The 11858-nt window shown below is 44.4% G+C and overlaps 1 protein-coding gene across 1 annotated transcript; it reads right to left on the bottom strand.

Annotated features, from left to right (window-relative positions):
- Nucleotides 1–809: 809 nt before the first annotated feature.
- On the bottom strand, nucleotides 810–10486 carry Fuctb (alpha-(1,3)-fucosyltransferase 10). The gene is made up of 6 exons (XM_077682598.1): nucleotides 10202–10486; nucleotides 10083–10131; nucleotides 9626–9777; nucleotides 4290–4415; nucleotides 3915–4192; nucleotides 810–2391 (listed from the first exon to the last, which is right to left on the bottom strand). The coding sequence occupies exons 1-6, from the start codon at nucleotides 10316–10318 to the stop codon at nucleotides 1716–1718; spliced, it is 1398 nt and encodes a 465-aa protein (XP_077538724.1). The 5' UTR covers nucleotides 10319–10486; the 3' UTR covers nucleotides 810–1715.
- Nucleotides 10487–11858: the final 1372 nt, after the last annotated feature.

The following is an 11858-nucleotide window of genomic DNA, read 5'->3' as shown; positions in this document are numbered from 1 at the left end:
ACAAGTTTGGTTCATTCCAGACATTGCTGCACCAGTAATACAATAACACCAATTTTAATGCACACCGCAAACAATTAGGCCACACAATAAGGCTACTTTTCAGCCACTCTCTCGCACTCTTCCTACGACATCACAGGGAGAAGTTTGTGCGATTGCGGGCTGCCCACAGAAGCCAGCAGCAATATATGATTGTACATTTGCACTGGTGCCTCAGGCTTCATTGCTTAAATGCTAAGATGAAGTTAACCCTCCGATTACTCCGTTTTTGGCACCTCACCAATGACATCCCTACTGAGATTGTGTGGTGGGAATATTAATATCCTTTGCAGCCATAGCAGAGTGAGTTATCCAAGCCTTGTTCTTTCAAATGAATCAGCTGTATGCTGCCTTCACAGTTCCTTTAAGGCAGCACTACCAACTTCATAGTCAATGGTTTGACCATACTACCATTACACACTTCTTAATTCTTGCCTCTCAGCCAGCTATGGCTTAATAAACTTCTATTGTACCCAACGAGATAAAGCATGAAACTGGAGCGTGGATTCCTCCCTCCAAGTTCACGCTTGCCCTTGCATTAATTCACATTTTCCCAATTTGGCTGTGCCACAAGTATCTTTCAGTCAACACCCCTGCGCTTGAGCTTGTGCAGTCCACAGCATCAGTGGCAATGTCATAATGGCACTTGTGGCCCAATTCAGACCAGTACATTTATTCTGAGCATTTTTACCATTAATACCGGCAAGTTGACAATGTCAAACTGTTATTGCAGAATCCCAGTTAGTTGATGTAATAACACATCTGATACTGTAGAAACTAAGATTAGATTTTAGTTCAGAAACAACAAGCACACAAATTTTTGGCACATTTAGTTACAAAAAAATGAGCACCTTCAGCCTTATATTTTATGAATATGTTGCATCTTCTCAAATGTTCTGTATCATTCCAGCTCAAGGTAACTCACGGACGTTTACACACCATTTTACATAAATAGCTGCAAATAGGAGGGTACCCTGAGAAACTGCGATGGCCATTCATAACCAGATTCTCCTCCGCTGTAGGTGCTGCAAACAGGTCACGTCAAGATCCATGCAGCACAGCAGGTGGCTTCTAAACCAGTTGTCTGTGCAAGTTGCTGAGAAATGACAGGTAGCAATGTCAGTATACTGTCTGCAACCACCGGAGCAGTACCGCTTAGCAGGCGTAATAGTAGTTGTGCAGATGTCACGCACATTAAAGGTTCACCTCACGTCTCATGCAGGATTTCAACTGGAGGCACCGGTGATTGCGCCGTAAAAATCCACTGTCAGGCAATGCTGAATGCTGCTCCACGTACGTCAAGCCTATTTGGCATTGCGAAGTTGTAAAACTGCAGCCAAGAGGAACAGCCACAAAACAGATCTGTGAGCTCATGAAGTGGAGGCTTGCCTTTAGTGAAGACAGCAACATGTAGTGGAAAACTTCGAGGCACCAAACCGTGCCTTTGAGATGGACTTTGCAAACACTCCTTTCAATGTTCGTGCAGTGTATGTGATGGGTTCTGGCTTAAAGGCGACATTACACTCATGGCACAGAAGTACACATCAGCTATCACCGGCATCCACAAGTCACCTTCAGAAGCAATTGCCAGGGCCCTTTCGTTTGCACGTTTTCATTGGGCTGCTTCAGTCATTACCCATGTTTACAGGAAGGGTTTAATGCTGTACCCATGCAGCAGTTCATCTGCCCAGACTAGAAGTGTGTGCTTGCAAAGAGCTCAAAATCTTGTTCTGAAGATCCTGCTCGCCAAAGGCCACATTTTTTTGCAGCAAGTTCTGGAGTATCCGTGCCTCTGTCTTGGCCTGCCTGTACAATTCACCCCAGAACTTTCCACTCTGTTCCTTCAGAATGCCCTGAGGCAGCTCACAGCTGTAGTGGCTAGCATTGGCGATGAACCTGGCATTGCTGGGACTCTCCAGCTTCTTCCACACCCTTGAGCAGACCAGGCACTCAAATTCTTCCACAAAGCTGGGCTTGGTGGCATCATTCATGCCCCATTTTCGCTGCTTGATAGCTGTCAAAAGGCGCTTGTTGGAGACTCGCCCGTGAATTTTGTGGTCCAAGAAGCCCTCATACACCACATCATCACTGTCAATTTTTTTTATCGCTGCTGCTACCTCCTCAGGGCCAGTGTAGTTGGCGATGAGAATAGCGCTCTCAGCCCCGTTTGGCAGCCAGTCCGCTACTGACGGTGAGCCAAAATAAATAGGCACTGATCCAACAATTAGCGGTCGCCACAGCTTCTCGGTAATGTAATCCTCGCAGGCATAGTTCTCAATGGCAATGTGAAACTTGTAGTTTGCAAGGAGGCGCCAAAATGCCTTGTCGTCCATGGCTTCCATCGCATCTGCCAACCTAGGCAAATAGAGAAGACAACATATAACAATGTGACATGCAAGAGCACATAAATGCAGCACTGCACAGCGAGCAGCAAATGAAAGTCCAATGCCCAAGTATAAACCGGAACACAGCAGTTTGATAATTCCATTCTAAAGATGGGATACGGTTCAGTTAAAACAAAAATTGGTACCTATACTAGTGGCATAGCCAGAAATATTATTTTGGGGGTGTTATATGCCACTGCGAAAATAAAAATAAATAAAAACAAAGAGACTGCAGTAGATGCCTAGACAAGATATGTCATTCTTCTGTATGCATGAATTTTGGGGGCTATTCTGACATCGACCCCCCGGCTACGACCCCACGAGTTACCCTTCAGTGATATGCTTCAACTAATCATTTTTGCTTCTGAAAACCAAAATGTTGATAATCTTGTGTGGTTTACTATTTTGATGTAAATGTTTCACTAGTTGCTGGCCTGCAGCTCCTTAGGTTACCGATCATCAAGCTGTTTGCACAGGCAGAAAATTCGGAGCCCAAGCAAAATAAGTGCGAACCTTGATCAATGAAGCAGCAAAGAGGCCTGGTCAATGCTACGTGTGCCATGCAACGTATCCATGGCACTCTTTAAAACCCAGTTCAACGCAAACAACATGCGACTCACTGGGAGGGGTCAATGGATGTAAGCCACCCGTTGCCCAATCTACACGACATTGAATTTGTGTTCCTTGACAATGTATACTGATGGTGTGTCGTATAGCTTTAAGTTGTATTTTTGTCGATCAATTTGGGTTATCAGTATCAACAGTAATAAGTGTTTTCTGAATAATCTGCCAGTTGCTAGTCCTCTGTTTTCTATTGAGTGTCATGGCCAACTCTGCACCTTGGTGAAGCTCGGTGGCAACACCAAGTGGCCACGCTTCAGTGCAAGGACTCTGTAAGTGTACAGCATATGAACGCCTTCCGTGAGCATGACTACTTCTCCCTTATACATCGATCGAAAAATGCCACTTAGCGTCAAGCATAAACGATCATTTAGATATTAACAAACAGCTGAGGCAGTACTTTACATTATCCTAAGCAATAGGAATGCTATGCCAGTTGCCTTGTTTACGCATGCTCCAACAAAGCCCACCAGCCGACACCACTGAGCATCACTGCTTTGTGGTCAAGCTCCATGGTACTTGGAATAACATGTGAGTATGTCAGCAAATGAAATTTCAAGTTAAATTGTCGCACAAGGCAAGTGCCACTATTGACCAGGCATTTCCAATGCTTCTGAAAGCCAGCATGGGTGGAGAGTGTCCTCCATATGAAAGGCCTGAGAGGTGTCATAGAGGAATGGTGTGCCTCCTTCGGCGGAGAGTGCACATTTGCAAGAAAAACAGTACTATTTGCACTCACCTATGATAAATTTCAAGGTGATATTCCGAACTAACGTGTGAAAAACTGTATGAGCAGCCTCCAACTCAATTTTTTTTAAAAGCACTTCACCTTCCCTTTGAAAACCCACTTAGCTAACTGTTTGGTATACTTACTCCGTTGGAAGGTCTTTGTTGTGAATACATTTCCCATACGAGTCAATGTTGATATGGTTCATCAGCTCAGAAACAAATGCATCACGCTCAACGGGAGTGTTGCAGTCAGACTGAACGTAGGCGACTGGCGACAAACTGGCCTGAGCAGTCGTCTTTGCAGTTGTCTCCACAAAAAACTCCCTGCTCGTAAGGTCAGCAACATCATTAAGGTACTGCAGGGTGAGCGGGAGGTCTGACTCTCTTCGGAATGTTGCAGTGTGATTAAACCAGGTAAGGATCTGTAGTGAAAAATCGAGCAGAAATAGAAGAACCACTAAGGGCATGCATGGTAGGAATTAAGGACACGAATGCATCACAGTCAATATATGTACTCACGTTAGGCATGCAGAACACAAAGTTGTTTTTGGGTGATTCTTCATGAAGCAGTGCCCAGTCATGATTTTTTTTCCTCGGTAAAGGAAGGTCACCTACTTCAAGCTCACTGCCATAAAACATCACCGCCTGCAGAAAAAGGAGCCTTACTCATGCACCCAGTCGTGAACACAGCATAGTTACCCATTTTTGATGCAGGTGTTTTATCACACAGCACAAGGAACATGTCAGAAGTAGAGCATTTTAAAAATTCATTACTTCATAACACTGGTGACCCAATCGAACATGCTACAGTGAGGAAAATGAGAAACAAACAAGTGAGGAACAAGAAATAAATGTCATATTTAGACTGTGTGAAGAATCCTGCACCAGAATACTATTCCAACAAACAATTCAATGTATATATTCAAGCTCAGTGTTCAACTCATTAAAGCTTCTACTTTAGACAACTGGGGTTTCTTTAAGGACCACCTACGTTGTGCATACAGCTGTCTTCTATTTTGCCTCCTATGGGAATATAGCCATGGTGACTGGGAATCACACTGACCACTTAGCGTATACCGGAAGAACGGTTCAGCCTATCGGCCGATCAACATTTGACAGGCAACAGGCACGCATTTCCTATTATGGGATCACAATAATACGGCAACACAGCGATTCTTCCTCTTTTTTTTAAAGCAAAGCTTTATACTTCTACCAGCCAATGGTTCTTTCTTGGCGTGCGGGATGAGGAACTCCCAAAGCGGCTGGGGATGCGGAGGGCGCTTTTCACTCACGGAGCACAGTGTAGATGACACGGCGATAGGGCGCTATTACCCAGCGTTCCCTATGCTCACCCCAGCAGGCGAATCGGCGGGACCCTTCCATTGGCTTTTTCGTCTGCTTTAGTGACGGTGTTGGGCCTGTTTTGACACAGCTTCGAGTCCATTGCGCGCTTACTTCGCACGGCTTGATTAACTTGTTCGACAGCACCTCCTCGGTAACCCAGACATGACGGAATTAAAGGGTCGTACGACAAAGATACATTAAGGATTGGTTTGCAGGGCGGGAAAAACAAATGTAGAAACCACTTACATACATCTGGCCACTAAAGAAACGCCACCTTTAGCACACTGCTCGTCACGAATGGGACTGCGTTTTCTAAATTGCTGAATACCAATTCGGTTGTGTTTTAACAAGTACTAAAAAAGACGCAATTATAAATGTTTTGTCAGCTTTCTCGCAATTCTCACACTTTTGAAACAGTTTAAATCTGTATAAATGCGAATCACTAAGCTTACACGCTGGATTGTTTCGGTGTCTGCGCTTGTGTCGCGCGGTAGTGTAGCCCCGAGCTAGCATATCAGGATGGCTAGGTTCCGCTGTCTCACCCTTCGAAAGAGGCTCCTCTACGTTTTCTTTCTTCCAACGCACTGCCGGGCTACAGCGGCGGCGTCCGCCGCTTGAGCCCGGCCGTGGCCGACCCTGCTGCGTTCAGGACGGCGCCCCACGAATCCCAGGTAATGGCTGGCAGAACCTCTGGTTTCACTCTTTCTAGAGGCACGTGTGTGTATTCAAGTGATGTCGCATGTGGAATTGTTGTGGGGGTCATTCACAGCTTTGCTTTCCAACCACCTTCACAGTGTGGATTGGAGCCAATTTTTTTTCTTCCCACGTCGTGTTTCCCCATTTATTAGGTAATTAGTGTTAGCACCCCTGGCGCCCACATCCTTTGGCACCTTTCTTCACACTTTCAGCACCCGAAATCGACTGTCTTGCTCAGGAGCAGTTGTCTCTTGTTGCGCTGCCTGGGTCAGCACTTTGGACAGGCATCCGTGGTCCCCGTTATTTACAAGGCCAATGCCATGGTCGCCTACTCTCCCAGTGACGTTATGCGAATACTACCTATAATGAAGTCACAAGCGAACATTATTTTCAGCTGTATTTGCATTTCCTAGTTTCACACAGCTAAGTGCCTCGGACGTAATGTGCGATGTGCTGCAATAACGGGGAACATTGTGGGAAATAACAATTTAGCTTCTATTTGCAAATATTATGACATGAAACCTGTGGAAAACAAGGGGAAATGAGCACGGTGAAAGAAAGCCCCATTTTTAAATGAGTTGCTCACATGCAGCGTTAATCAAGTTGGAAGAACTGTCCTGTAGCTCAATTAGCCTTACAGAGTCAGGAGTGGTGCTCCACGTCTAGCAGAGCTATGACAACAGTGCACAGCCAAAGCTAATCTGGCCCACTGCAACAACATGCAGGCTATCTTCATGCGGGCACTATCATTTTCAGTCGCAAAAGGGAAGAAAAGGCGAGAGTCAGTTTCCAGTCATCACTGGGGAAAAGAAAAAACGCCTAAAGAGATAAGAAGTTTCATATAGCAAAGCAAGCAAGCACAGGTTCACTTAACATTCTTACTCATTTTGAACCTCAAACAACACTTAATTTCTAATAAAAAACAGCCTTTTTAATGTAGCTTCCGAAGTTCATTTTGAAAGCTGTGCAAGTCAGTATATGTTAATTTTAAGCAGCACTAACAAACAATGTGTGTATGTGGAAAAAATGACAGGCAACTGATGTCCCATTTTTTTTGTGCATTAGTTTTGTCCATTAAATTAATAGTTTTTTAGTTTGGACACTTAGAGAGACACTGAAGTTGATTTCTCGAACTTGTGTTTCTGACTGCACTGTACAGTTCAATAGTCCTCTATTCCACTATTTTGCAGAAATCTAGAGCCTCAGCTTAACTGTAGAGCCAGAAAGGAGGGAACATCAAATGCCCATCGCAGCTGCCTCACAAACTACAGGAACGACGACACGATGGTCCACAAATTCATTCCAGTGTGGTTTGACGCTATCCATTCACAGGAACCATGAAGACGAAACAGAAATTTGGTTTATTTGGAAGACTGACATGTCAGAACAACACTGATGCCACTTTTAATGCAAAGTTCAAACGATTCAGCTAGATAATCTAAGAACGAATGAAATGAAACAGTTGCAACCCATCAGCCACTTTCTTGTGTTCCCCCTGTGACATTGCAGGGAACGGTTTGTGTAATTGGAAGCCACCGACAGAAGCTTGCGCCAATGAGCATAACTGTGCAATTGCAGTGTTTCATTTGATAGCACTGCTTTTTTGCTAGCATAGAGATAACATGCATGTTGTTGGTATTTCCCCAATAACTGGAGTGCTACAACGTAGAGTAGGAAATTGCAACATTTGTCAGTATTAGTTACTTTTTTCTAATTCATACAATGTCCTTTGAGGCTACAATGACATTTAGCAAGTTATCAAATAATTCTTTCCAATAAAATAAAATATTCTGCCTTCTTTGTCACTTTAAAATTGGCTTTTTGTTTGTTTACACACAGTTTATAAAGTGTAAGCATGTACATTGTCTACCTGGTACTTTTGATATTGACTCTTTGTTTACACACAGTTTATAAATAGGTATTCCTGGCCCCTTTAATATCACCTTTGTGCTGGTTCACACACAGTTTATAACGGGTAAACATGCTTTCAATCTGCTAAATTCCTTTTTGTGGACAGCAATGTTGCCAAACTGGCAAGGAGCATGACACAAGAGGAACAGCATTGATTGCAAATACCAGCTGCATCCATTCTTGCAACTGGTTTCAGTCGAACCTTGAGAAACAAACAGGGTCCAGGCTACCTGACATGGCCTATAAACAATTTCCTTGAAGACAACCAACCTATCTACATCGAGGTACACTATATTCAATATTCTCAAGCCTTTTACTTTACCCCAATACAGTCTTACTGCTTCAGTTGTCCATGCAGATCACCGCTGATCTTGAGCTTTGTGCTGCCCTTTATAGTGCTCTTTACCAACGCATCATTTGGTATACCAACCGCCTAGTTTATATGCAGCCACAGCCAACTTCTGAAACATGGAAGTGACCGAATATGCCCTGCAGTTGGGTGCGAGTACCACGGGTCCACTTTATAACTTAGGCTTCTGTCATTCCACAGCCCCTGCATACCCTCAACAACCTTTCAACACATTGCTGGTAATCCATTTGTCCCTGATTATGGCAAAAGGAAAAAAAAAAAGCCTGGTTACTCTTTTTGGTCGTAGCCACTATGCCACCATGGAGAGTATGTCGAGAGGAAAAAATTTGAGGTAAGGGAATTTGCGATGTATGTACATACAAACAAATGTTCCCCTTTCATGGTCATTTGCATGACCGTGCATGCTAGCAGCATATAACGGATCATAAGAAACTTATGCACGAGCAAACTACAACAGTAGTCTGCTATGATTCCTGGCCTTAGCCTCTACGGAAGGTTGAACGGAAGGTTGAAGCAGAGAGGATTCACGACGTTTGTACGGACAAATTTTTCACTCGAGTTAGGCATACATTAAAGTGTGACAATAAGTAAATAAAAAAAAAAACACGTTCCAAAACCTTGAGCCATTTGAAAGACTTTTCAGAGTAATTGATATTTCAGGAAAACACCACAGGGGGGAAGGTGGTCAACTTGACATCTCTCTGAGTAGTATCGCTGCATAACGTTGGGAGCGTTGCATGGGTATTTGGTAGTCATGAAATGATGTGTTTCGGTGTGGGAAGCAGTAGCCTTTTATCACAGTTCTGTTGAAAGGAAGCAGCGCCTCATTCTTAGAGCGGAATGTGAAGTGGGATCCACCCTACCTCGTGATGAGCACAGGCATTTCATCTCGCTCTTCCCTCACGTGGGTAACAGAAGCAGCAGGAGCAGAAGGAAGAAACTTTCATCTCCCCCCTCATGGGATGCACTCGTGTTCCATCTCACAGCTCACAATGAAAAATAGCACTTTATCTGGTTCCTCCATAGAGTGAGAAATGGGGTGAAGGAGGCACCGCACTTCTCCTCTGAGACAGTTGCACACGCACACCACGTGGATTATGTGCACAAACACAAGGAGACACAGGGGTGCCCTCTAACCCTCTAAATTCTGACAGGTACCACATGCTTGCAGTATTAACAGGGGCCTTGTACCAACGACACGTAAGCAGCAAATTAGGTTCTCAGTGGGCGGTGAGACTCAAAGGTTCGCAAATGTCGAGGTGAAAAGAAAAACTGACTGCGCATCTGACTATATTACTCGGTAGTACCCAGGCAGATTTTCTGTAAATGAATGAATGCACTCGTTGTAAGCTAGGTTTCTGGACACATACGCCAGATTACTCTCAACAGCACCACTTGTGGGCTTTACCGTGCAGCTAGCAATACCCCTTATGGCACGGCAGCACTCATACCTAAGAATAGCCCCCCTATGCTTGCCTTTTATCAAAGCGATATTGTTGCCGCGGTACGACGTTCACACCTTCACGGTGCTCACCTGCAAATTAGAGTGGTTGAAGAATACTCTGTCTTCGGTGAAGAAGCATTTCCGGCCCCCACACGCCTTCGAGTGGCCAGATTGCTTGGTAAATGGTGTCCACCAAAGTATGATTGGGTCAGCAACCTTTTCGGGTAAGCCCGTGTAGTGACCTGGTTGAAATAATTTTGCGAAACAAACGTACTTCGATGCTCAGGTGTCGCAATGGAAACGGATACAAAACGACACTAGAGAGAAAAACAAACGTCAACACTTAACGCTTACGCATGCAGGACTTGCACACATTTACCTGGCATTGCAAGCCAAACTAGCTAGATTCACTAGAATCGTGCGGTCTGTTACGGTACCTGAGGCAATGACAGGCAATAACTGACGTAAAAGCTTTTCCGCGCAACGAATTTTCGAGAGTACGAAAGTCCATGGGCCAACGTACAAGGCGCTGTGAACACAAACTTACTTTCATCGTTCCGGTAGTGAACGTAGTAGAGCTGATCCTTCTGAACGTCCTGTGGAAAGGATGGGAAGAATTTCGTTATAACTAAACAAAATGTCATTAACATGCGTATTACTACTTACCGAAAGTAAAAAATAGGACAAACCGTAAGTAAATAGCGCAACAATCAGCAAAACAAACAATGACCGAACTAAAAACCGTTTTGAACTACACCTGCCAATCGCGCAGGCAGCCACCATTTCCTAACATACGGGCTTTTACTTTCCTGCCGTCACTGGCTGCAGCCTTCGGTTTCGATTTCGGTAGTGTCGTCTGCTTTCTTAGTGCCGTTAGAAATCTGAGAACTCCCAGGAATCCTAGCGATCGAGAGCAGCACAACACTTTCCTTGAAATGTGATAACGTGCTTGCAATGACGCGATGAGTTGGCTCCTAGAAAGAGTACAAAATACTGTACGTAGACGGGCTGCTGATCGAGTGCGAAATAAAACGTGCCAGTGAGCTCAGCTGTGAGCCAGCAGATAGCATGCCAGCGCGTTTCAAGTACCCTACTTTTTGCAGGGAATCTGAATTTTAAGAGACTACTGCAAATTATGTGCCTGTATGTTTTTTTTTTTTTTTTGACCTCGTGAAGCATTTGTTGCCACGCCAATAAAATCCACTCGTGATCATCCGACGACGTCGTCGATTATGTCTTCGGTAAAGCACCAGCAATCTAGAGGACGATTAATGTTAAATTTTAATTCTTTATAAATCATAATGATTAACTTTAAGCGAACCCGCTTTTCCCGTGAGCGTAATTTCTCTTATTTCAGCCAGCAATGTTTATCTATAATTATTGTGTTATTGTTTATACAGTGTGTTGCAACGATAACTGGAACACTTTAAAAATTTTTCCTGAGCGATCCGCCGCTCTGTTCACGCTCAAACTTCACACAAAGGTCGCATTTTGTGGTCTATTTTGTTTGACACCGGGAACAACAACGGTAGTTACCTGTTTATTCTGAAAATAAATAGAAACGATTTTCGCCTATGGGAATATGGCGGCGATTTGGACGTGCGAGCCCGAAAACCGGGTTTTCGGATCGTCTGTTAGCTCATTTCTAGGTGCATTTTCTGATCGTCTGCTGCACCATTTGGCTCCGTACGTGAATCCCAAACATGCGTTTCACTCTGCAGGTGGTTCCGTCGTTCCAACATCAACTTGCGCTGGCTCACACGTCCAAATCAGCGGCCATTTTCCCATAGGCGAAAATCGTTTTTATTTATTTTCAGAATAAACAGGTAAGTACCGTTGTTGTTCCCGGTGTCAAACAAAATAGACCACAAAATGCGACCTTTGTGTGAAGTTTGAGCGCGAACAGAGCGGCGGATCGCTCAGGAAAATTTTTTAAAGTGTTCCAATTATCGTCGCAACACCCTGTATATAGTTCTTTATTTCTAAGTTTGTCTATTTATCTTTTTTTAGCCCACTTGAATCCAGCACAATTACGCACATTATTCGCCGTGAGAGCTTCGCCGCCGATTTCATTCTTGGCGCTGTGCCATCTTTCATCGCCGAGATTCATACACCCGTTAGGGCATACTCGCTCAAAATTAAAATCCTTTCACTGCTGTCCCTCGAATACATATTCTAGGGACCGTAGTTTCACTAATGGGATTGTGAAAGGTAGCGTCTGAGCGGATGGGAACGGTAGTAGACGACTCGCCGCGGTGGCTCAGTGGCTGAGGCGTTGTGCTGCCGAGCCCAAGGATGCGGTTCGATCCTGGTCGCAGTTCCT

Source organism: Haemaphysalis longicornis, unplaced genomic scaffold (assembly GCF_048455015.1).
Source record: "Haemaphysalis longicornis isolate Haplotype H1 unplaced genomic scaffold, Haemaphysalis longicornis Haplotype H1 scaffold_1, whole genome shotgun sequence".
NCBI classification, from domain to species: Eukaryota; Metazoa; Arthropoda; class Arachnida; order Ixodida; family Ixodidae; genus Haemaphysalis; species Haemaphysalis longicornis.
The sequence above is the reverse complement of the archived record's forward strand: the minus strand, read 5'-3'. Positions and strand labels throughout refer to the sequence as shown.

Coding starts and splice junctions, on each gene's coding strand:
- Fuctb (XM_077682598.1), bottom strand. CDS start 10,318: ATGGTGGCTGCCTGCGCGATTGGCAGGTGTAGTTCAAAACGGTTTTTA. Junction 9,778..10,082: donor TCACTACCGGAACGATGAAA/GTAAGTTTGTGT, acceptor TATTTCAACCAG/GTCACTACACGGGCTTACCC. Junction 4,416..9,625: donor TCAACCACTCTAATTTGCAG/GTGAGCACCGTG, acceptor CTTTTTCTGCAG/GCGGTGATGTTTTATGGCAG.